At 46.2% G+C, this 22,876-nt stretch overlaps 1 protein-coding gene and 1 long non-coding RNA gene across 28 annotated transcripts in view; one reads left to right on the forward strand and one right to left on the reverse strand.

The window, feature by feature from the left end:
• Positions 1–22,876, forward strand: part of SFXN5 (sideroflexin 5) — a 130,834-nt gene that overhangs the window by 32,992 nt on the left and 74,966 nt on the right. For 26 of the 27 annotated variants that reach the window (XR_010580410.1, XR_012422203.1, XR_012422199.1 and 23 more), the window contains exons 4-6: positions 17,176–17,202; positions 17,816–17,870; positions 20,135–20,160. Coding sequence is in view for 17 of the 27 variants with exons in the window: in XM_065526953.1 (XP_065383025.1) it covers positions 17,176–17,202; positions 17,816–17,870; positions 20,135–20,160 (108 nt within the window). In the remaining 10 variants the exon portion in view is untranslated. The remainder of the gene's footprint in view (positions 1–17,175; positions 17,203–17,815; positions 17,871–20,134; positions 20,161–22,876) is intronic. The other variant, XM_074011548.1, reaches the window with a different exon arrangement.
• On the reverse strand, positions 141–2,504 carry LOC141408329 (uncharacterized). The gene is made up of 2 exons (XR_012422204.1): positions 2,430–2,504; positions 141–507 (listed from the first exon to the last, which is right to left on the reverse strand). It is a non-coding gene; the product is annotated as an uncharacterized lncRNA (long non-coding RNA).

Here is a 22,876-nt window from a genome sequence, read left to right on the forward strand (position 1 = left end):
TTTATTCTTTTTTAATATCGTGTAGGAACTCGCATTAGAGATACCTGAGATGTTGAAGGTAGTGTTTTGTTTTGGAGAGGATAAGGGAGTGTAGTAGTTAATGATTACAGAGACTGATGGTTCATGTGCCAAAGCCTGTCTTTTTGTTCATAAACTTTATTTCAAAAGCTTTTTCAAACATTAATTTAAACATTTTCAAAGTCACGTGTGTGCATAATTCAAGAAGTCAAATAGTACTAAAGTGCTTGTAAGGGGCTGGGCATGGTGGCTCACGCCTGTCATCCTAGCACTTTGGGAGGCCAAGGTGGGCGGATTGCCTGAGCTCAGGAGTTCGAGACCAGCCTGGGCAACATGATGAAACCCTGTCTTTACTAAAAGACAAAAAATCAGCCTGGCATGGTGGTGGGCGCCGGTAATCCCAGCTACTTATGAGGTTGAGGCGGGATAATCACTTGAACCCGGGAGAGGGAGGTTGCAGTGAGCCAAGACTGCGCTGCTGCATTCAGCCTAGGGAACAAAGCAAAACTCTATCTCAAAAATCAATAAAAATAAAATAAAATAAAATAGTGCTTGCAAGGAAAAATAGTATATGTTCCCCATCCCTTCCCAGTTTCCATGCCTGTTTCCCAGGAGCAACTACTTTTTGCTGTTCTGCAGATAGAAATTTATATTTTATCTTTCAGACAAATATGCTTATCTACACTGCTATTTCTCAATTAGTTCCTTTGGATTATCTATTATGGTAGTTGAGGATTCAGCTCTCTTATCATCCACCCCTCTAAACATACTTCTTTCCCCCATCCATATCCACTCTTGAAATAGTTATCATGGTTTTGGGGCCTATACATATTCAGTCTTCATGTTGTTAAAATTATGGAAATAACATTTACTGCATAGTCAGACTGGTTGTATCATGATTATGTCTCTTTTTCAACTTTGTTTTATCTGGAGTTAATAACTACCTCAGATTTTTCTTTGGCATACTTTCCTTTGTACCATCTCTCACTCTCACTGTACCCTCCCACGGCCTTTCAATATAGTCATGCACCACATAAAGACATTTTGGTCAACGAAGGATCACATACATGACAGTGGTTCCATAAGATGATAATGGTGGTCAGGCATGGTGGCTCATGCCTGTAATCCCAGCACTTTGGGAGGCTAAGGCGGGCGGATCACTTGAGGTCAGGAGTTCGAGACCACCCTGGCCAACCTGACGAAACCCTGTCTCTACTAAAAATACAAAAATTAGCCAGGCATAGTGGTACACACTTATAATCCCAGCTCCTTGGGAGGCTGAGGTAGGGCGATCACTTGAACCTAGGAGGTGGAGGTTACAGTGAATCGAGATCATGCCACTGCACTCCAGCCTGGGCAACAGAGTGAGACTCTGTCTCCAAAAAAAAAAAAAAGGATGATAATGGAACTGAAAAATTCCTGTTGCCTGGAGTTGTCTTGACGATCCTGACCCTGTGCAGGCCTAGTCTGTTTGTTTGTGTCTTAGTTTTTAGCTAGTTTTAAGAGTTTAAATAGTTAAAAAAAAAAAAAAGTTGAAAGTTTTAAAATAGAAAACTTATAGAATAAGGATATAAAGAAAAATATTTTTGTACTGCTGTACAGTGTGTTTGTGTTTTAAGCTAAGTATTACAAAAGAGTTTAAAATTTAAAATTTAAAATTTTATAAAGTAAAAAATATACAGTAAGCTAAGGTTCATTTTATTGAAGAAATTTTTTTAAGAGGCAAGGTCTTGCTCTGTCACCCGGGCCTGGACTGTAGTGGGGCAATATAGCTCACTGTAACCTCAAACTCTCGGGCTTAAGCGATCCTCCCACCTCTGCCTCCCTGAGTAACACACCACCACACCTGGCTAATTAAAAAAAAAAAAAATTTAGTGTGCTTAAATGTACAGTGTTTATAAAGTCTACAGTACTGTATAGTAATGACCTAGGCCTTCACATTCACCCACTACACACTCAGTGACTCACCACAGCAACTGCCAGTCCCGTAAGCTCCGTTCATGCTAAGTGCCCCATGCAGGTGGCCATTGTTTATCTTTTATGCCGTATTTTTACTGAACTGTGTCTATACACAAATATACACAAACCGTTTACATACACAAATATCTACCATTGTGTTATAGTTGCCTATATATTCAGTACAGTAACATACTACCCAGGCTTGTAGCCAAGGAGCAGTAGGCTCTACCTACCACGTAGCCTAGGTGTGTAGCAGGCTTGCCCATCTAGGTTTGTGTAAGGATGCTCTGTGCTGTTTCCACAATGATGAAATCACCTAATGATGCATTTCTCAGAACATATCCCTGTTGTTAAGTGACGCATGACTGTATTTTCAGTGCGCCTTTCAATCTGAAGATTTCTGTCTTTGAGTTGCTTTTTGTTTTCCTGAAATTTTCCTTTCTGGGGCCTACCTCCGAGTTCCAGGTCTTCCTTTTTCTTGGTGTATTTCATCATTTTGGTGGAACACCTCTTCTAGTCGCTTCCTGAAAAAGGGTAAATGAGAAGAAAGTTTTGAGTCTTTTTATGTCTGAAAAATTATAATTCTGCACTCAGCCTTAATTGACAGTTTGGCTGAGGAGAAAATTCTAGGTTGACAATCATTTTCCTTCAGATTTTTGAAGACCATTGCGCTATTTTCTTCTGGGTTCCAATATAGCTGTTGAAAAACCTGATGCCGTTTCATTCCTGATTCTTTGCGGTCTGTTTTCTTTCTTTGGAAATATTTAGGATCTTCTCTTTATCTGTGAAATTTGTTTCTGAAATTCCACAATGCTGTTTCTTTTAAAATTTATCATTTTGGATTCTTGATTACCCCTTTCAATCTAAAGACTCCTGTCTTCAGCTCTGGCAAAATTTTTAATTGCTTTCATCACTTTTTCTCATTCTGGAACTTCTGTTAGTCAAATAGTAGCCATCGTAAGCTGACACATAGCTTTTCTCACCTTTTTTCTCTTCTATCCATCACTATGGGCCAGAAGCGAGGGTAGGGCCTGGGGGATAGAGCAGGTAGGAAGCTGGATGAGGTTCTTGTCTGCACCACCAGAAACCAGGCAGTGACACTGAAAGCACATGATATCATGGCAGAGCCGTGGAAGGGGTGACCCTCCCAGACTCGGGGTGTCTGGAAGAGATTTCTGCCCTGAGATGTGAGGGCTGACAGGGCTGGTGAAGAGCAGGTGGGGGTGGTCCAGGCAAGGAGGCCACACTGTACTGGAGATCAAGGGAGCAAGACCCTACAGAAGGAGAGAATGGGCAAATATGCTAGACTGGAGCATGGTGATGGGAGTAGAGGGCAAATGCGTGAGCAGAAGCAGCACCTTGGCCAGATGCTCCTGTGCAGGGCCCTGGGAGAGTGACAGACTTGCAGTACCTGCCCACACAGGGCCCATCTGAAGGTGTGTGCACTGTGTGCTGAGTCATGGGCAGCCGTCAGCTGGGAGGGCAGGCTGCGATCTCCTCTTTCCTGAGCAGTGGGACTTCTCTCTGGCAGTGAGCACCTAAGAGCCTGGATGGTGTGACCTGGTACCCCACCCTACTCAGGCCGAAGCAGTCCCCAGCCCCTTTCGTGTTTTTCTCAGACCTGTGAGAGTTGGATCCTGCCTCTGTGGCCTCTGGACCATGTGTTTGCTCCTGGCCCAAGCTCCGCTCTGCCCCTTTCTTACTGAGGTTGGCCTCTTGGGACCCCTTCCAGCTCCCAGAGTGTGGGGAATGAAGCCACATTACCTCCTCTTTGCTCCCTTCAGTAGCTTAAAGCTGCCTGTCCTGTTTCCCGGGCCTCTTTTGTTTTCTGTCCTGAAAGCCCCCATGTGCCTCCAGGGAGCTGGGGAGGAGGGGAACTGGGTGGAGGGGCAGCTTGGCACTAACTGTGCTTCCCGATTCTGGCTCATGTTGGTGATGCCTGCAGTGTCCATCTGGTGGCTGGGTAGCACAGTGCTCTAGGTGTGAGCCTGCCACTATGGCCCCCTAGAGGCAGATCCTCCTCCCTCCCTTCCCCCAACCTCCTGGCTCCCCCTGCACCAGCTCTCACAAATGCTTCCCTCCCTCGGCTTCAGTCAGCCAATATACATCCTCCTCTGACCTCCGCAGACACAGGAGCAGAGGGAATAAGTGGTGACATGGCAGCTCAGGGCTTGGGGGGCTTGACAATCCATAATTAACAGTGGCTGTTCCTGCTCCAGGCTGACCCTGCTCATCTGAAGTGGCCCGGGTGGTTCTTGGTCTCAGTCTGGACAGTGTCCTCACTTGCATCTGGGCTCTGCGCTTGCTCTGATGCCTTTGCAGGTGTGCGGGCCAGAAGCCTGCAACTGGGTCCCGAGGCCTGCAGGCCTGTCTTGGTGTTGTGGGCAGTGCTGATTAACTTGTGACACTCTCTTTTTTTACCCAGTTTGTCATCTAACCTGACTTCCAGGTACAACACCTCACCAGTGGGTATGCGCAAATGTATTGATAGTTTGTTCACTTCTGATGGCCTTGGTTTGGTCTTCTGTTGTGGGTGGCTACTCTCTCCTCCAGGGACCATTACCTTGTTTAAAGGTTTCTATACCAGCCAAGCATGGTGTTTCACATCTGTAATTCTAGCACTTTGGGAGGCCAAGACAGGTGGATCACCTAAAATCAGAAGTTCGAGACCAGCCTGACCAATATGGTGAAACCCCGTCTCTACCAAAAATACAAAAATTAGCCGGGCGTAGTGGCATGCACCTGTAGTCCCAGCTACTCAGGAGGCTGAGACAGGAGAATTACTTGAACCCGGGAGGCAGAGGTTGCAGTGATCCGAGATCACGCCACTGCACTCCAGCCTGGGTGACAGAGCAAGACTCGGTGTCAAAAAAAAAAAAAAAAGATTGCTATACTAATGAATCACTGGTTCTGAGGACAGAATAAAAATGAGTATAATTTACCTTTTGGGTTTAGCAGGTGAAAATCTGAAGAGCTAGGAACCCTAATAAGGACTGTAGCTATCAGTTAAAAAAACAAAGCCACAGTGTGCAAAAATGTAAGCATAGACACAGCCAATTAAGTTTCTGAATGTTGACTCTGATCTGTACATTTGTATGTGCTGGGGCTTTGCCAGAAGAGTTTGGTGTAGATGGAGGTGGGTGGGGCTAAATATGGAAGACCCCTCCCCATGGCGAGCCACCGCTCGCTGTGTGCTTACGAAGTGCGGGATATTGCACCATAAGTACTAGCGCTTTCCACTTATTATCTCAGCTAATCTTCACATAAACTTGTCAGTAGGTACCTATATCAACCCAGTTTTATAGTGAGACTCAGAGAGGTTGCATTATTTGCCTAAGGTCACATAGCTAGTATGTGGTGGGGCAGGGATCTGACACTGGGCCTCTTAGGTCTAATGGGAGAGGCATCTTCTGTAAGTGAGAGAGACAGAGAGAAAAGAGATAAGAAAGAGAAAGCTGAGAAGGAAGCTGGAGGTTACAGGCCAGATTGTGAAAGTCTTTGAAAACCAGGCAGAGATGCTGGATGTGTTGTATGGGGTAAGTGGAAGCTACTGAAAGCTGTTGAGCAAGGGAGTAGCACAACAGTGGTATTGTGGTAGGATCAGTCAGTGGCAGTGCCAGAGTGCGCTGGGGAGGAGTAAGTGCTATTACAGAAACCAGCTCGGAAGCGACTGGAGTGATGGGGAGTGTGGTAAGCAGGTTACTGGGAACCACTGTAGCTCCTGAATGGCGGGGCTTGTCCCTCATTCCACATTCCCCAGAGGCTGGGAAACAGCCAGCCTTTCCTAAGTGCCTACCCTGCACCCAGGGTAATGAATGTATGGGTTACTCGGAGCCCCCATGCAGGATGGATTTCTGTCTGCGACCTGCCTAGGAGAAAGAGCTGCTGGGATGCAAGAGATCTTGCAAGTCTTCTCTGGCAGAAAGGAAATGGGGTCAGCTGTGTTTGGGCTTTGCTGAAAATAGCAGAGCAAATACCAGAGGCAGGATTAAAAATACTTGTGCCCCAAGTCTTCTGTGGGCATCAGCAGGTTTGTCAGATGCCGAAGGGAAGGCTTGGCTGACCTACTAGTCTTACCCTGACTCTTAGCATCAAGCTCTGGGGATCCTGGTCAGCACCCTGCCCTTCTGGGCCAGCCCCAGCATGGCCCTAACTGGGAGCACAGAACAGGCAAGTGATCAGTAGGAGCTGAGTCATTTCTATGATGTGGTAGGTGTTGTACTGAGTGCTGTAGATGCATCTGTGGGCTGGGTCCCTGCAGTGGCTTCCTGGATGATCTCCCCATACTACCTGGGCCTCTCTGTCCATTGCCGATACAGCAGATGGAGCCATCTGTGAAATTATACAGGACATTGTTTGTTCCTCTGCTCCAGGGTTTCTCAGACTTGGCACAATTGGCATTTGGAGCCAGATTATTATTTTTTGCGAGGGCTGTCCAGTGTACTGAGGGTGTTTAGCAACCTGCCTGGCTTTAACCCAGTAGATGCCATTAGCTTCCCCTCCCCAGTCATGACAACCAAAAATGTTTTCTGATGTTACCAAATGTCCTCTGGGTGCAGAATCCAACCCCCCCCCCCCAGTTGGGAACCACTGTTCTTGTAGAAACTATAGTGGTTCCCTTTTGCACTTAGAGTAAAACCATAGTCCTTAACCTGGCCTGCAAAGCCCCCAGTCCTCTCTGAGCTTGTCTCCTACTGCTCTCCCCTATTTGGTCCACTCCAGTGACACCGGTCTCCTTGCTGTCTCTCAAACATACCAGACAGGCCCACTTCTGCCTCAGGGCCTTTGCAGTAGCTGTTCTGTCTCCTACTAGATAACTGCGTGACTCATTCTCTCCTTCCAGTGTTTCTTCCAATATCACCTCAATGAGACCCACCCTGACCACCTTCCTTAAGTCTGTAATCTCCATCTCTGCCACCTGCTCACACTTGCTATCCTCTTGTCCTGTTCTATTTTCCCTAGTTTCCTGAAGCACTTATCCTTCTAATATATCAGATAATTTGCTTATTTATTGTTTGTGTTGCATATTGTTCGTCTGTCTGTGCAACCCTCTAAACTCAACAGAAGCAGAGATTTTGGCCTGTTTTTGTCACTGATGTGTCCTTAGCACCTAGAGCAGTGTTCAGCACATAGCAGATGCTCGATAAGTATTTGTTAAGTAAATTAATTATTAATTTTCACAATAACCTTGGAAGTATTCACATCCTCACATTACAAATGAGGAAGAGGAGGCTCAGAAAGATTAAGTATATTGTCCTAAAACACATAGCCAGCAAGCGGGAGATCTAGAATTTAAACCCGGGTCTGGATAGAAACAAACTGTGTGTATAGGGAAGTTGTGACTGCTGCTGTGTGCTATGCTGCAGAACTAGGCGGAGAGTCTCTCTTCTTTCGTGAGTCTGTAGAATTGGGGGTCCCCTCACCCGACATAGACTTGCAATAGGTACATACTACCTGAAAGTAACCATGGCAACAAAATTAATGGTGAGGTATAATGCGATTGGCCCAACTGATAAATTAGGAAGTTTTTTTTGTTTGTTTTATGGAGGCATTCTTTGCCTTACAGAAGGATCCCCTTCAGGCTCTGTTTAATTACCTTCTGGAGGTTGTTTTAAATAGGCTCTGTCTTTGCTGCCTTGGGAGGTTTGGAGAAGCAGCTTGGAAGGAGGCAGAGGGGAAGGGGAGCGAGCCAGACTGGGGGTGGTGCTGGGCTGTTCCTCCTCCCTCTGGGTGTTGGGGGTGTGCCCCGCTCTGCCTGAGAAGGCCAAGGCTGGTTGGTGAGTGTCCTCTGCCCCTCCCTTGGACTCTACACCCTACTTCAGATAGGTTCAGATGGCAGTTCAGCTGAGAGGCTGGCTGTTTTTGAAATTAACTAACTTCTGGGATTGTCCAGCCACCTCTCACCCAGATTGCTTCTCCACACCTGCTCCATGTCTTCATTCACCAAGTTGAGAAATCAAGCAAGGTTCAAAGTCTCATATCCACACTGATTTGTTGTTGGAGCCAGTAGGTCCCAAGGGATCAAAACTGCATATTTTTATGCTCAGCAGAGGCACAGAGGAGATGGACTGAGCCCACACCAGATGAGGTCTTAAGCAGGAATTGTAGTTTAAAGTGGAGATGCTTCAGTGGTCTAGTGAGAAGATGCTGCGGGCTCCCTGTCCTAGATTCCCAGTGTGGATGGCCTGTCCACTGCATCTTATTTGACCTCCTGTCGAACTCTTGACATCCTAGGATGATCCTTTTCTATCATCTGTTCACAGGACTGGCTTGTGAAACTTCAAACTAGCAACCAGCTCTTGGCTTGTGGGTGGTACATTCCCTGCTGCCATTTTTGCATCCAACATTTAACCCCTTAAAGTCAGCGTTTGATCCAGCAGGTCCTAGGGAAAAGCGTAGACCCAAGGAGTCAGACCTGAGTCCTTGTCCTGTTCTCCGCCTAAGCTGGGCCTGGCCTCATACACCATAGGACAGGAAGGGACCCTGGAGAGACTTGCTTCTACCTCCTGTCCCTGCTTCTGCCTAATTTTAAAAATAATACAAGTCTAAGCTGTGAGGTAATTTGCAGAGGCAGACTATGTAAGTTAGTGACTGAGAGAGGGCCAAAGTCCATGATCCTGACTGTTGTCACCGCGGCCTGGCGATGGGATCAGCCCAAACAAGATCAGATCATGACTAGGAATTTTTGTTGAAAATGGAGATGTTCCTCCCACCTCACCCCAAAACCTCTGAGGCTGGTGTGTTGTCAGATGCCTCAAGAAGAGCCTCAAGCACCACTTTAGGTTCCATTCCTTCCTTTCTTCCCTGGAAATCTTTTCCTGATATCACTGGAAGCAGTTTCCAGTAACCCCAAATGGGTTATATTAGTTAAAGTGATACTAGCTGCTGTAACAAAAAGATCCCCAAATGCACTAGCTTAAATGAGACAGTTTATTTCTGTCCTGTGTAACAGCTCAAGTTCCAGGTGGGCAAGTTGCTCTGCCCCGCAGGATTATTCAGGGACCCAGGTCCTTCCATCAGGTTTCTCTACCGTGTCTTTGGGCGTTGTGGTATCTTCATGGCTGAGGCTGGGCTGCAGCCACATCCTTGCACTGGCTCACAGGAAGGGGACAGAAAGCATGGAGGGGGAGGCATTGGCCTGGAAAAGGCACATCACTTCCCCTCAGATGCCACTGGGGGTCTCAACCACATGGACGAGCCTCATTGCAGAGGAGGCTGGGAATTGTGTAACAGGCCAGCCACCTGCCAGCTTCTGTTCTATGACTATGGACAACACAACAGGACATGATTTTTGTTGGATAAGGGTCAATAAAGGGCTTGGAATTTGTGCATCTTCTGTTATATTTTTCTAGTGGTTACCTTTAATTTTTAAACAAATATTTTAAAGTAGGTAATATATGAACAAGATACAGAATTCTAAAGGTATGAAAAGAGTAGGGATTTTTTAAAAAACTTTCCCTTTTTCTCTCCCCTAGCTGCCCACTTTCCCTCCCTAGTCATTGGTTCCTTCTGTATTATGCCAGAAATCTCTGTATAATTTATCCTTTTTCTTTAAATTCTCCCAATATAATAACTCCAGTGAAATTCACTGGAGCATGATTTGTAATAGCAGAAAGATAAGACAGTCACAAAAGAATAAATACTATGTGATTCCACTTATATGAGATACCTAGTGTAGTGAATGTCATGGAGACAGAAAGCAGACAGTGATTTCCAGGAGCTGGAGAAGGGAGGAATGGGGAGGTCACCTTTAATGGGTAGAGAATTTCAGGTGGGGAAGCCATCAGTGTTTTGGAGATGGATGGTGGTGATGGCGGCTGCCCACGATGTGAATGTACTTAATGCCAGAGAACTGTCCATCAATAGGAAACATTTTATAAAATATTTGGACTGGGCACACTGGCTCATGCCTGTAATCCCAGCACTTTGGGAGGCCCAGGTAGGAGGATTGCTTGAGACCAGGAGTTCGTGACCAGCCTGGTCAACATAGTGAGATCTCATCTCTACAACAATGACAAATATATGTGTGTGTGTATTATATATAATAAATATATATACTTTTTGATTCATTCAAGGGTTTTGGTTGGAAGAATAAGACTGCTTTCTGTGCACTGATGTGGAAAGATCTCCAAAATATATGACAAGCCCGAGGGGCAGAACAGTGCAGTGACGAGCTAGCCTTTAGAGATGGAAGCAAGTGGTAGTTAAGGGCGGGGACTCTCGAGGCAGACTGCTTGGGTTCAAATCCCAGTGTTGCGAGACTTTGTTTTTTTGTTTGTTTGATTTTAGGTTTTTTTGTTTGTTTTGTTTTATTTTGAAACAGGGTTTCACTCCTGTCACCTAGGATGGAGGGCAATGGCGTGATCTTAGCTCACTGCAGCCTCCGCTTCCTGGGCTCAGGCGATTGCCTCAGCCTCCCAAGTAGCTGGGACTACAGGTGTACGCCACTGTGCCTGGATAATTTTTGTATTTTTTCTAGAGTTGGGATTTCACTGTGTTGCCCAGGCTGTTCTCAAACTCCTGAGCTCAAGCAATCTACCCGCCTCAGCCTCCCAAAGTGCTGAGATTACAGGTCTGAGCCACCACGCCCAGCCTGCTATGGGACTTCGGGCAAGTCACTTAATCTCTCTGAGCCTTAGTTTCCACATCTGTAAAAATGGGAGATATATGAATCCCAACCTCCTAGGGCTGTTGAGGGGATTAAATAAGTGAATAAGTCATTCTGGCCAACCTTAGATGTTGATGTGCTCCAGTGCCGGGGAGATCCAGGTGAGGAGGCCTGGGTGCCCGTCTCCATTTTGGCACCGACCCCTGGGGCCCTGGCTTAGTCACTTAGTTTCTCTGAGATGTCTTACCTAGTCTAAAGAGCATCTGTCTACCTCCCAGGCATTTGGGGGATAAAACAATAGAGATGAAGTTACTTTGAAAGATGATTAACTCCTTTAAAAAACTGCTCATTTGAATTGCTTCCCTCTATTTTAGGCAAAACTATTGAGCACGTTCTATGAGTCAAATATTTTATATATACATATGTCATTTAACGCTTGGTGTTAGTCAGATCGAGCCAAATGTTAGTACAAATAACGCCCAGGTTTCAGAGGCTGAACACAGTCAGGTCTGTTTCTCACTCATATCTGACTCCATTGCAACTCGGGGACCTGGCAGAGGCCAAAGATGATGCCAAGATGCCTCCTTTCACTCGTGTCTTCTAGGGCCTCACTGTCCTCCACCGGATCCTCCTTGGGAGGCTTCGGGGACTGGAACTGGCGAATGTCATTTCCACCCACAATCCATTAGCCAGCACCCAGTCCCAGGAGGCCACTTGACTGTGGGGGAGGCTGGGAATCATAGGCTTAGCTGTGTACCTGTAAATGCAGACTGCCAGGGCACCCTCCCTTATAACAACTCATGTTACTGATGGAGAACCGGGCACAGAGGCAAAGTGATTTGCCCAGGGACACACATGGAGTAAGCAACAGAGCCAGGATTTGTCCCCTCTCTCTTTTTCATTATATCCCGTTCCTCTTTCATGTCTGTCTGCTCTGAAGATGCTAGAGTGTTTTTAAAATGTTCTTTAGTTCCTACATTGTCTCCTTTCCTCAGAATTTATTTTCTGTGTATGCATGTGTAGGCTCACTGAGCAATGATCTGTTTCATTGGGGTCCTCCAAATATCAGCATTTCTAGGCAGAGCTGACCATATCATTGGTGAGACTCAATACGAAATAGAAATGCAAGACCCTTGTTCACAAAACAAAAGAAGCTTTTCCTTCCTTTCTGAGTTCTCTCTCTTCCCCCATTCTTCTCTCGTCCCGGCAAGGTGTTTTTTTTATTTGCTCTTTAGTGTTTCTCTTCCTTAGCCACAGGGCACACTCGTGGGACAAGTGCAGACCCTCACAGGCACCTGAAGTCCTGCCTCACAACTTGATGCATGGGGCCTGCATGGCCCTCCCTGCGCCCAGGCCTCTGACAGGAGTGGAGGGTTGCAGCAGTCGCTGGGTGGCCAAGAACTCATTTCAGGGAGGTGGCTGAGGCAGTGGGAGACGGGACCACGTGTGAGCTGAGGGTCCAGGCTGCCAGCATGTGCTCCATTCTCCCGCTGCACTTAACTTATGAAACTCAAATTCAAAGATAAAGTCATGCCTCACTTAACATCAGGGATATGTTCTGAGAAATGCATCATTTGGTGATTTTGTCATTATGGGAACATCATAGAGTGTACTTAAACAAACCTAGATGGTAGAGCCTACTCCACACCTAGGCTGTATGGTACAGCCTGTTACTCCTAGGCTACAAACCTGTACAGCATGGTACTCTACTGAATACTGTAGGCAGTTGGAACACATGGTATTTGTGTATCTAAACATAGACAAGGTACAGTAAAAATACGGCATAAAAGATTAAAAAGATGGGGCCAGGCACGGTGGCTCATGCTTGTAATCCTAACACTTCGGGAGGCTGAAGTGGGAGGATTGCTTGAGCCCGGGAGTCAGAGACCAGCCTGGGCAACATAGGGAGACCATGTTTCTACAAAAACACACAAAGTTAGCCAAGTGTGGTGGCACATGACTGTAGTCCCAGCTACTCAGGAGGCTGAGGTGGGAGGATTGCTTGAGCTGGAGAGGTGGGGGCTACAGTGAGCCGTGATGATGTCACTGCACTCCAGCCTGGGCGACAGAGCAAGACCTGTCTAAAAAAAGAAAAAAAAGAAGAAAAATAATACACCTTCATAGAACACTTACCATGAATGGAGCTTGCAGGACTGGAAGTTGCTCTGAGTGAGTGAGTGGTCAGTGAACGTGAAGGCCTGGGATATGACTCTGCACTACAGTAGGCTTTATAAAGACATATCCTTAGGCTGCACTGAATTTATTGTAAAAATGCTCTCTCTTCAAAATAAATTAACCTTAGCTTACAGTAGCGTTACTTCATAAACTTGTACATTTTTAAAACTTTTTGACTATTTTGTAATAACACTTAGCTTAAAACACAAACACACTGTACAACTCTACAAAAAAATTCCTGTCTATAAGCTCTTTCCTATTTTTAAACATTTTTACTTTTTTAAAAACCTTTCTAAACGTTTTCATTAAAAAGTAAGACACAAACACCCATATTATCCTAGGCCTACATGGAGTCAGGATCATCAGTATCACTGTCTTTTAAATCTGGTCCCACTGGAAAGTCTTCAGGGACAGTAACACGCAGGAGCTGTCATCTCCTGTGATAAGTACGCCTCTTTCTGGAATACCCCCTGAAGGGCCTGCCTGACGCTGTTTTACAGTTAACTTTTTTTTTTTTTTAATATAAATAGAAGGTATATGCTCTAAAATAATAAGTGGCTGGGCACGGTGGCTCATGCCTGTAATCCCAGCATTTTGGGAGGCTGAGGCAGGTGGATCACCTGAGATCAGGAGTTTGAGACCAGCCTGGCCAACATGTTGAAACCCCATCTCTACTAAAAATACAAAAATTACCTGGGCATGGGGGTGGGCGCCTGTAATCCCAGCTACTCGGGAGGCTGAGGCAGGAGAATCGCTTGAACCTGGGAGGTGGAGGTTGCAGTGAGCCAAGACTGTGCCATTGCACTCCAGCCTGGGCAACAAGAGTGAATCTCTGTCTCAAAAATAATAATAAATAAGTAAAATAATAAGAAGTATGGCATAGTAAGCATATAAACCAGTAACATTGTTTATTATTGTCCGGTGTTGTGCTAGGCTTTTATATGACTGGCAATGCAGTAGGTTGGTTTACGCCAGCATTACCACAAATGTGAGTAATGCTTTGTACTATTACTTTAAGATAGCCACAGGGTCACTAGGTCATAGGAATTTTTCAGCTCTCTTGTTGTCTTATGGGACCACTATTGTATATGTGGTCTGCCATTGACCAAAATGTCCTTAGGTGGCAATGCCTGTATTAAAGTCAAGACAGCAACCATGTTGGGCGAGGTGGCTCATGCCTGTAATCCCAGCATTTTGGGAGGCTGAGGCAAGCGGATCACTTGAGGCCAGGAGTTCAAGGCCAGCCTGGCCAACATGGCGAAACCCTGGCTCTACTAAAAAAATTAAAAATAGCCGGGTGTGGTGGCGCATGCCTGTAATCCCAGCTACTGGGGAGGCTGAGGCACAAGAATCACTTGAACCTGGGAGGCGGAGTTTGCAGTGGGCCGATATCGCACCACTGCACTCCAGCCTGGGCGAAAAAAAAAAAAAAAGCCAGCAGCATAGACCACTGGAACGGGACCTTCTTCTCAGCATTGCGCTGATGACCTGTCCACGAATCCAGCCCTCTTGTGGGTCATTTCTCTGGGATCCTTTCTGTTTCCCTGGAGAAGGTGTCTCCATCCTCCTAGCTGTGGTGTCCTGGGAGCTGGACACAGACGGGCTCCTTTAGAGACTCAGCACTCAGACCCTTGCCTGGTCCCCCTGTGCCTGTGACCATGTCTGGGCTGTTCTGATTCAGCTTCGCTGGAGAATAAACCTCCATTACCTGGGCGGGGACTTTGGGCCTCCCTGCTCCGTGCGCTGGGACATTTTCAAACTCTCTCCCTGCTCTCTGGCCATGCTGCCTGCACCTTCGCGGTGTCTGGAGCTCTAGTTGGGCTGAGCCCACTCACTCCCGCTGAGCATGTGGAGTGCACCTCCACCCTCTGCAACATTGCCAACCTCTCGTCTCTTCATCAGCTTACCACCTTTCAAAGATGTGTGACATCTTCTGCCTGCTGTATGTCCCCTTCCTCCCTGAGGGGGTTTTCAGCTGGTTTATTCCTTTGCTGTTCTTTTCTCGAGGATTTTGGAAGAAAAGGAGATGAAACTGTGCCTTGGCATCACTGTGCCTTGCCAGAAGTCAACTTAAGTCTAGATATACTTCTGTTTTAGAAGACAGTATTCCTCCATTAAGCACGTATTGAGCACCTACCGTGTTCCAGGCCCTATGGGGTTGGAATGTGCTAGGAGACAGTGCTGAAAAGCCAGTTCCTACCTCTGAGTGGCCTTACTGTGAATCCAGAGGGGAGAGGATGCAGAAGGTTATGACTGGGGTGGAGGGTGTGGGGTGTCAGGAGTCTGTGTACAGAGCCTGGGGTCACACCAGGGGCAGAGCCCAGACTTGACGGTGCACTTCAGGAAGCTGCTTACTGAGCAAAGAGGGGAGGGTTGGCCTTTTATCTTTTTTTTTTCTTTTTTTAAATATATATATATATATATATAACCTCTTAGCTGTTAGGCGCTCACTTAACCTTTGTGCTAGCAGTGATTCCACTTTTTGATTTTTCTCTCGTCAGTCCCCTCTGTTCCCCAATTATTATTTTTTAAACATCGACTGCTTCTAATCTGCCTGGGTCTGGAATAGCAGACAATCAAGTGTGTTGGAAATGTGTCTAAAATAAGAGTTAATTAGGCTGTGAAGTAAGGTTTGAGGGACTCAGCTGTGAGAAAAATGCATAAACTTTAATGTATCAATTTTATAACTTCTATTTTTACTACCCAGTAGCCTTCTTAACTTCTGCAGCTTAATTTATGTTCCAGATGACCAACATTGCCATATACATGAGGCATAACAACCATTCTATTATAAAACTTTAACATCAGCTGCTGGCTGTATCTTCCTTCTAGCCCCATAGCCGCCTTTCTCTATTAAAAAAATATACTGGCCTTTGGTTTTTTTCTTTTTTCTTTTTTTGGAGACAGGTTCTCACGCTGTCATCCAGGCTGGAGTGCTATGGCACAATCATGGTTCACTGCAGCCTCTACCTCCTGGGCATAAGTGTTCCTCCCACCTCAGCCTCCTGAATAGCTGGGTCTGCAGGCACATGCCACCACGCCCTGCTAATTTTTAAGAGTTTTTGTAGAGATGGGGTCTCCCTTTGTTGCCCAGGGTGGACTGATTCTGGGCTCAGCGATCTTCCTGCTTTGACGTCCTAAACTGTTGGGGCTACAGGCGTGAGCTACTGTGCCTGGCCCCTGGACAGTGTAAATGTTTACTTACCATGTTTCCTTGATTTGAAAAGGCCTGGGCCGGGCGTGGTGGCTCACACCTGTAATCTCAGCACCTTGGGAGGCTGAGGCAGGCAGATTACGAGGTCAGGAATTTGAGACCTGCCTGACCAACATGGTGAAATCCCGTCTCTACTAAAAATGCAAAAATTAGCTGGGCGTGGTGGTGAGCACCTGTAATCCCAGCTACTCAGGAGGCTGAGGCAGGAGAATCGCTTGAACCTGGGAGGCGGAGGTTGCAGTGAGCTGATATCACACCACTGCACTCCAGCCTGGGCAACAGAGCGAGACTCCATCCATTCCCCCCCCCCAAAAAAAAGGCCTACTTTATCACATTATAACATCTGTAAATGAAATGAGTCTTTTAATTGATGGGGGTCTTGGTATTATGGTTACAGTTTTCTTTCGTATGTGGCACATAATAGTATATCTTAGGATCAGTGGTGTCTTAGATTCGATGCAATACAGTATTTAGGTCATTTGAGGGGATTGACAAATTATTCTGTTTCTCCAACCTGTCTCTTTGCTGGAAAGAGACAGCCTCATCAGCATTTGAAAGGAACTTTTTTCTCCCTACAGCCTTCTTATAATAACAACAGGCATAATAATGTCAGCAACAGTAAGCACTTATAAGCACATGCTATTGTGCTGACACTGCTCCAAGAGCTTCCCATTCACCTCTTAAATGACGCTGTGTTAGAAGCATGGCTATTAGGCCCATTCCACAGATGAGGAAACTGAGGCTCAAAGGTAGAAGTGGCACAGCAGGGAATCTAGGCTATCTCTGAAAAAATTATATTATGCTGCCACTAGTGATTCTGGGAGACAGTTGAAGTATCTTCATTTAAATCAGAGGTTTCTACCTGCTTATGACTTAGAGTCAACTAGGGAGCTTTAGGAAAATGCTGAAAAAATTATTCAAGGAATTCTAAAGTGCAGACAGAGTCGAGAACCCCTGGCTTCATTGATCTGTGTTAGGTCCCCTAGCTCTGCCATTCTGGGACCTCTCTGGCCCTTACTCTCTGATGCCACACCCCCAGGGTAGGACGACTGCCCAGCCTGGCTGGCAAGGACAGCCCGAGCTTCTTATGCTTTCAGAGCTGGATCCCTGGGTTAGAAAACATGGGTTGGAAACCTTAAACCAATATATGCTTTTGATTTTTGTTCTTTATTTTCTTTTCCTTTCTCTCTCTTTCCTCCAGCTCTGGAGTGCACAGAAAATCAAGCAGGTAATCCAGTTTTGGATTCTCTATTTCCTTCTCCGTGCTGTCCTGGACTCCACCCTGCCCTGTCCCAGGGATCTAGTGGAAGCTCCTCCTCCCATGGCTCTTCCGGGCTCTCACATTTGCCCTTGACTCCCTCACTCCTTCCTTCTGCCCTGGCACCCGAGGGCCAGAGTCTCTGAAGCCTGGAGCTCAGGCTAGGCTGGCCTTTGCCTGGGTTCTCTGAGCTCCTGCAAGAGACAGGGCTCTGTCCACAAAATCCTTATTATGTGCCTACCATGTGCCAGGCATAGGGGTAGAGGGCCTGCAAGGTAGACACTATCCCATTCCCCATGGACTTTTGCTGTCCACTGCATTCAGCTTTTAGGGTAAGTTAGGAGAAGGGGTGCTATCTGTTTATGGCCCATGGTTTGGTATTCTCTTGCCTCGAGTGGTGGAAAGGCCTAACTAGCCACAAGGCAACTTACAGCCACTGGTGTCTGAATCTTCCCAGAGAAGTTGTCCTCTTGCCTTCTTCCTCTCCTAATGCCTCTGCTTGTCTCCGTCCTCCCTTCCCCTTCCCTGTTCCCCCTCCCTGCACCCTTGTCCCCACCCCATTCTCTGTTCCTGCTTTTTCCAGGCTATTCTACACCCGGACACCAATGAAAAGATCTTCATGCCCTTTAGAATGTCAGGTAAGCTCCTGGGGCCCTTCTGGTTCTGGCCAGCCTGGGGTGCTTACTCCAGTCACAGCTCCAGGAGCATCCAGATGTTTTGGCCTAAGGAGGGGACAGAGCCTGTCACAATTGTGGCCATATTTGCACCTATACGTTCACCTCAGCTCACCTGTACAAGACGGGGGCCAGGCCTCAGAATCCTCTATGGAGCTTGCCTGGCTTTTCTGCCTGAGCAGTTGGGGTGGAGCTGGGCCTTCCACAGGCAAATCTGGTAGCCCCCTGTACCGCCCACTCCACATCACTCAGCGCTCACTAGGACAGCCTCAGTGATGCCTCCTCTAAGCAAGCCCTGGCTTCTACAAGTCATTCCCCCTCTCTTACCAGTGTGTGGCCTGCTGTTTCCTTCCAAGTCCTGCTCCCTGCCCTGCCCCTTTTAGGCAGTCAGTCTCCAGCTTAATTCTCTATTCTCTGATCCTGCAATTAGCCCTCCTTTCAGAATGGATGCACTGTTACTGCACTGCTGTGCACGTACAGAAGGTGGGATTCCTGTTCTGTGGAGACCAGGGGGCAGAGGGGAATACAAGATCCCTGCCCCAGGAAGTCCCAGTGGTCACTGAAGGGGTAGCTGTGTCTATGTGGGCTTTAGGGCTTAGAAAGCACTAGCAGGTACACGAGCTAGGCTGACATGCTGATCCCCCCCAACAGTTCTGAGAGTCTCTGCAGAGTCACACTCACGGGTGTGCTGACGCCTCCTCGTTGCCATTTCTCAGTGCAATGGGGTGCACCCACCTTGAGTTATGAGGGTGGGATGGGAGGGCACTGCTGCTGTTGCCTTGGGAGGGCCTCAGAGGGCTGGAGAAAGGCGGTCTAAGTCAAATGAGTCAGTCAGGGTCCCCACCCCCAGAGAGCCTAACCTCATTGGGAGCAAGAAAATAAACAACCAGGGAGTAGGTGGACGTCTGATGTCATTGTGTAAACTGGGGCATTGAGTGCCCTGTGGCCCCCTTGCTTTGCCATGAAAAACTTCAAGGCTCTGAGCATTTTTTTTTTCTTTTTATTTGAGACAGAGTCTCACTCTGTTGCCCAAGCTGGAGTGCAGTGGCGTGATCTCTGTCATTGCAACCTCCACCTCCCAGATTTAAGCAATTCTTCTGCCTCAGCCTCCCAAGTAGCTGGGACTGCAGACAAACACTACCACGCCTGGCTAATTTTTGTATTTTTTCATAGAGATGGGCTTTCACCATGTTGGCCAGCGTGGTCTTGAACTCCTGACCTCAAGTGATGCACCTGCTTTGGCCTCCTAAAGTGCTGGGAAGGGCTCTGAGCGTCTTACAGTTGTGGTTGTAGATGCTCCCCAGTCCCTGCACCCGGCACAGCAGGCTCTCACCCTGAGCCTCGCTTCTCTTGTAATTCTTGACCTTTTTGAGTCATGCATTCCTCTGAGGCCCCGATCAAACTTTGGTTATCTTCCCCAGAGAGAAGTGGGTAGGAGAGCCATGGCTCATGTGCGTGTGTGATTATGCGCACTCAGGAGCAAAGCTTCACTTTAGATGCAAGTCAGTAAGCCCGATCCTGCTGTCCAGCCACTGCTCACCGGCTGCCATGGTTAGAGGTTGGGGACAAGAGGCTATCCACTGACAGCAGTTGGGGCTGTGGAGGGAGCCTCGCCCAAGGGCTGAGAGCAGCGAGGAGGCTGTACCCAGGGCCTGGCTGCGCTTCACCCCAGCTCCCTACTGCGCCACTGGGGATGCCACAGATTTAAGAAGCTCTGGCACTTAGAGGTGCATGGCTTAGGTGGGGAGGGAATTTTCTTTCCAGAAATGGTCATGATGCCGGCCGGGAAAATAAGGGCCTGTGTTAGAAAGACAAGCTGAGGGAAGAAGGAAGACATTCTGGGGTCCTTGGAGGATGTTCAGCCTCATGTAGTGAGCGTGGGCAGGGTGTGTCGTGCCTCGCAGGAAATCGTAGGAGGATCACCAAGTGTGAAGCAGTGATGCCCCAGGCCATGGGCAGCCCTGCCTGCAGGAACAGGCCTCTGGGTTCCAGGAGAGAGTGAAAGCTGCCTGGCCACAGGGGAGCAGAGAAGAGGAGACTGGGGACACAACCCCGGCAAGGGCTGAATGGGGAAAGGGTCTATGAGATTGGGGATGCCTCCCGCCTAACTGACCTGAACCCCTTCATTAGGGCCACTGATGGCCTAAGACCTAACCCGGAGGCTCCTGGGTATCTCAGGTGAGCTGTGGGTAGATTATAAGGCCTGCCTCTTTTCTTCTCGTTCACAGGTTACATTCCTTTTGGGACGCCAATTGTAAGTGTTATCTTCAAAGGATTTCTTTTTCTAAAAAATAATTTTAAATGTCTAACTTTATGTTATTGCTCACAGATAATTGAGTTGTTGATTTAGGATAAATCAATTCCTGGAGAGAGATTACCAAATAAAATGATATGTATTTCTTACCGCATCTCTTGATGCCGATTGGCAAAGCTCTTTTCATAAAAAGCCTGATGACTTAAATCCAGCGTGGAGTCGAAAATTGCCTTCTTCCCGGCACGTTTTCTGTCCCCACTGTTGTCATTAGCACCTGCTAGTCATAGGGAAGTTTTCTCAAAGAACTTGGGAAGTAGGAGTGGAAGCATGCCTTCTGAAAAATCAAAGTTTAAAATTAATTCAGAAAGAATTTTCAGCATTCTTTTTGCTCAGTTTTATAATCAGGATTATGTTTACTCTTTATTTTTATTGGAATAAAACATACAGAAAGGTTCATTCATCATAAATGTACAGCTTGGTAAATTTTCAAAAAGCAAGCATATCCAGGGCCGGGCGCGGTGGCTCAAGCCTGTAATCCCAGCACTTTGGGAGGCCGAGGCAGGCGGATCACGAGGTCAGGAGATCAAGACCATCCTGGCTAACATGGTGAAACTCCGTCTCTACTAAAAATACAAAAAATTATCTGGGCGTGGTGGTGGGTGCCTATAGTCCCAGCTACTCGGGAGGCTGAGGCAGGAGAATGGCGTGAACCTGGGAGGTGGAGTTTGCAGCGAGCCGAGATGGTGCCACTGCACTCCAGCCTGGGCAACAGAGCGAGACCCCATCTCAAAAAAAAAAAAAAAGCAGGCATATTCAGTAAATATCACTTAGGTAAGGAACAGTTTGACACCCTCCCAACTGAGCTACTTCGGCCAGCTCACTTAAAGATTCAGAGCATCATCAGCATCTCAGAAACCTCACATGTGTCTTTCCCAATCACCACCCCCACAGGAAATCACTTTTCTGACTCTTATATTTTAGTTTTGCTTGTTATTGAACTTTATATAAATGGAATCATCAACATGTGCTTTTTTGTGTGTGGCTTCTTTCACTCCACATTGTGAGATTTGCTCATATTGTCTGTAACATTCATTTGTTCTTTTCTCATTGCTGTATAATATTCCATTGTCATAAATTTTCAGAGTTTCTTTATTCATACTGTTGGTGAACATTTGGTTTTTTCTAGTTTTGGGTTTACAACAAATAGTGCTGTTTTGAACATGCTTGTACAAGTCTTTTAGTGGATATATGCCCTCATTCCTCTTGGATACAGACCTTGGAAGCTAAAAGCAGGTAACAACTATAATAAATACAATGTGTGATCCGAGAATGGATCCTGGGTTGGAGCAGGTGGTGTGTAAACTGTATTGCAGTTTCTTATAAAGCTAAAGATGCACTTACAATATGACCAAATAACCCTACTTTTAGGTATTTATCCAAGATAAATGAATGTGTTTATTTACACAAAGATCTGTATGTGAATGTTTGTAGTAGCATTTTTCACATTAGTCTAAAACTGGAAGCAGACAAGAATGACCCACAGATGTTAAAACTATTGGGGAAAAACTAATTGAGAACAGAATATTTGCGTAGTCTCAAATTTTCCTATAGATATCATAGATATTATTCCTTCCGTGTTAATTAGTTGGCATCCTCTTGAGTTTCCCTTCTGCCTCTTCCTTTAATGTTTTCTTAAAACTATCAGTATTTAGATACTGTTAATACGGTCTTTGTGTTTTTTGGTTTTTTTTAAATTCAGGGGTAAAAATTTACTCCTGTCATTATTTATTTTGATATGCAAATTGGGCCACTTTTGACCCAACCTTAAAGCAGTTTCTCTATTTGACATGCCCCCTCAGTCTTTGAGAGCTTCAGTACTCTCTGACACAACAGGATATTCTAGGTTCATCTTTTCTTTTCTCTTTCTCTTTTTCTTTTCTTTTCTCCTTTCCTCTTTCCTTTCCTTCATTTTCTGTCTTCATTGCTTCCTTTTTCTTTCTTTTTTCTTTTATTTTGTCTCACTCTGTCACCCAGGCTGGAGTGCAGTGGCAGGATCCTGGCTCACTGGAGTCTCAAACTCCTGGGCTCAAGTGATCCTCTTGCCTCAGCCTCCCAAGTACCTAGGACAACAGGCATGTGCCAGGATGCCCAGCTAACTTCTCAAACATTTTTTTGTAGAGATGGAGTCTCATCATGTTGCCCAGGCTTGTCTTGAACTCCTGACTGAAAGCAATCTTCCCACCTCAGCCTCCTAAAGTGCTGAGATTACAGTAGATTTGTCTGTACAGTACTTTCTTCACCCCCATCCTAGAATAATTGATTTCTCTGAGGAGCCCTATTTCCTTTTAGAAGGAAATGATACTTAGAAACCAAGATCTTGATTTTGGGTGTACTCATTGTTACTGGAGTGTCATTGCTTCTCGGTATTCTTAGGGGACAGAGCTAGGAGATACAACTTTTAAAAATTCATGAGTTTATACTGATACCTGTAATTCCCATCAAACATCTCAGTGTTCATTTGTTCTCCCATTTCATATTTGAATCTCCCTTCTCCTAATGAGATTCCAACAGTATATTTACTCACTTGCAAAATCTTATACATACAAATAAGAGTTTTCAGAATTGCTACATCAATATCACTCTCAAAATACTACTAACTAAAGCCCAATATTTCTTTGAAGTTCTTTTTGTCTTAGAAAGTATCCTGTTGAGAGTA

This window comes from Macaca fascicularis, chromosome 13 (assembly GCF_037993035.2).
Source record: "Macaca fascicularis isolate 582-1 chromosome 13, T2T-MFA8v1.1".
NCBI classification, from domain to species: Eukaryota; Metazoa; Chordata; class Mammalia; order Primates; family Cercopithecidae; genus Macaca; species Macaca fascicularis.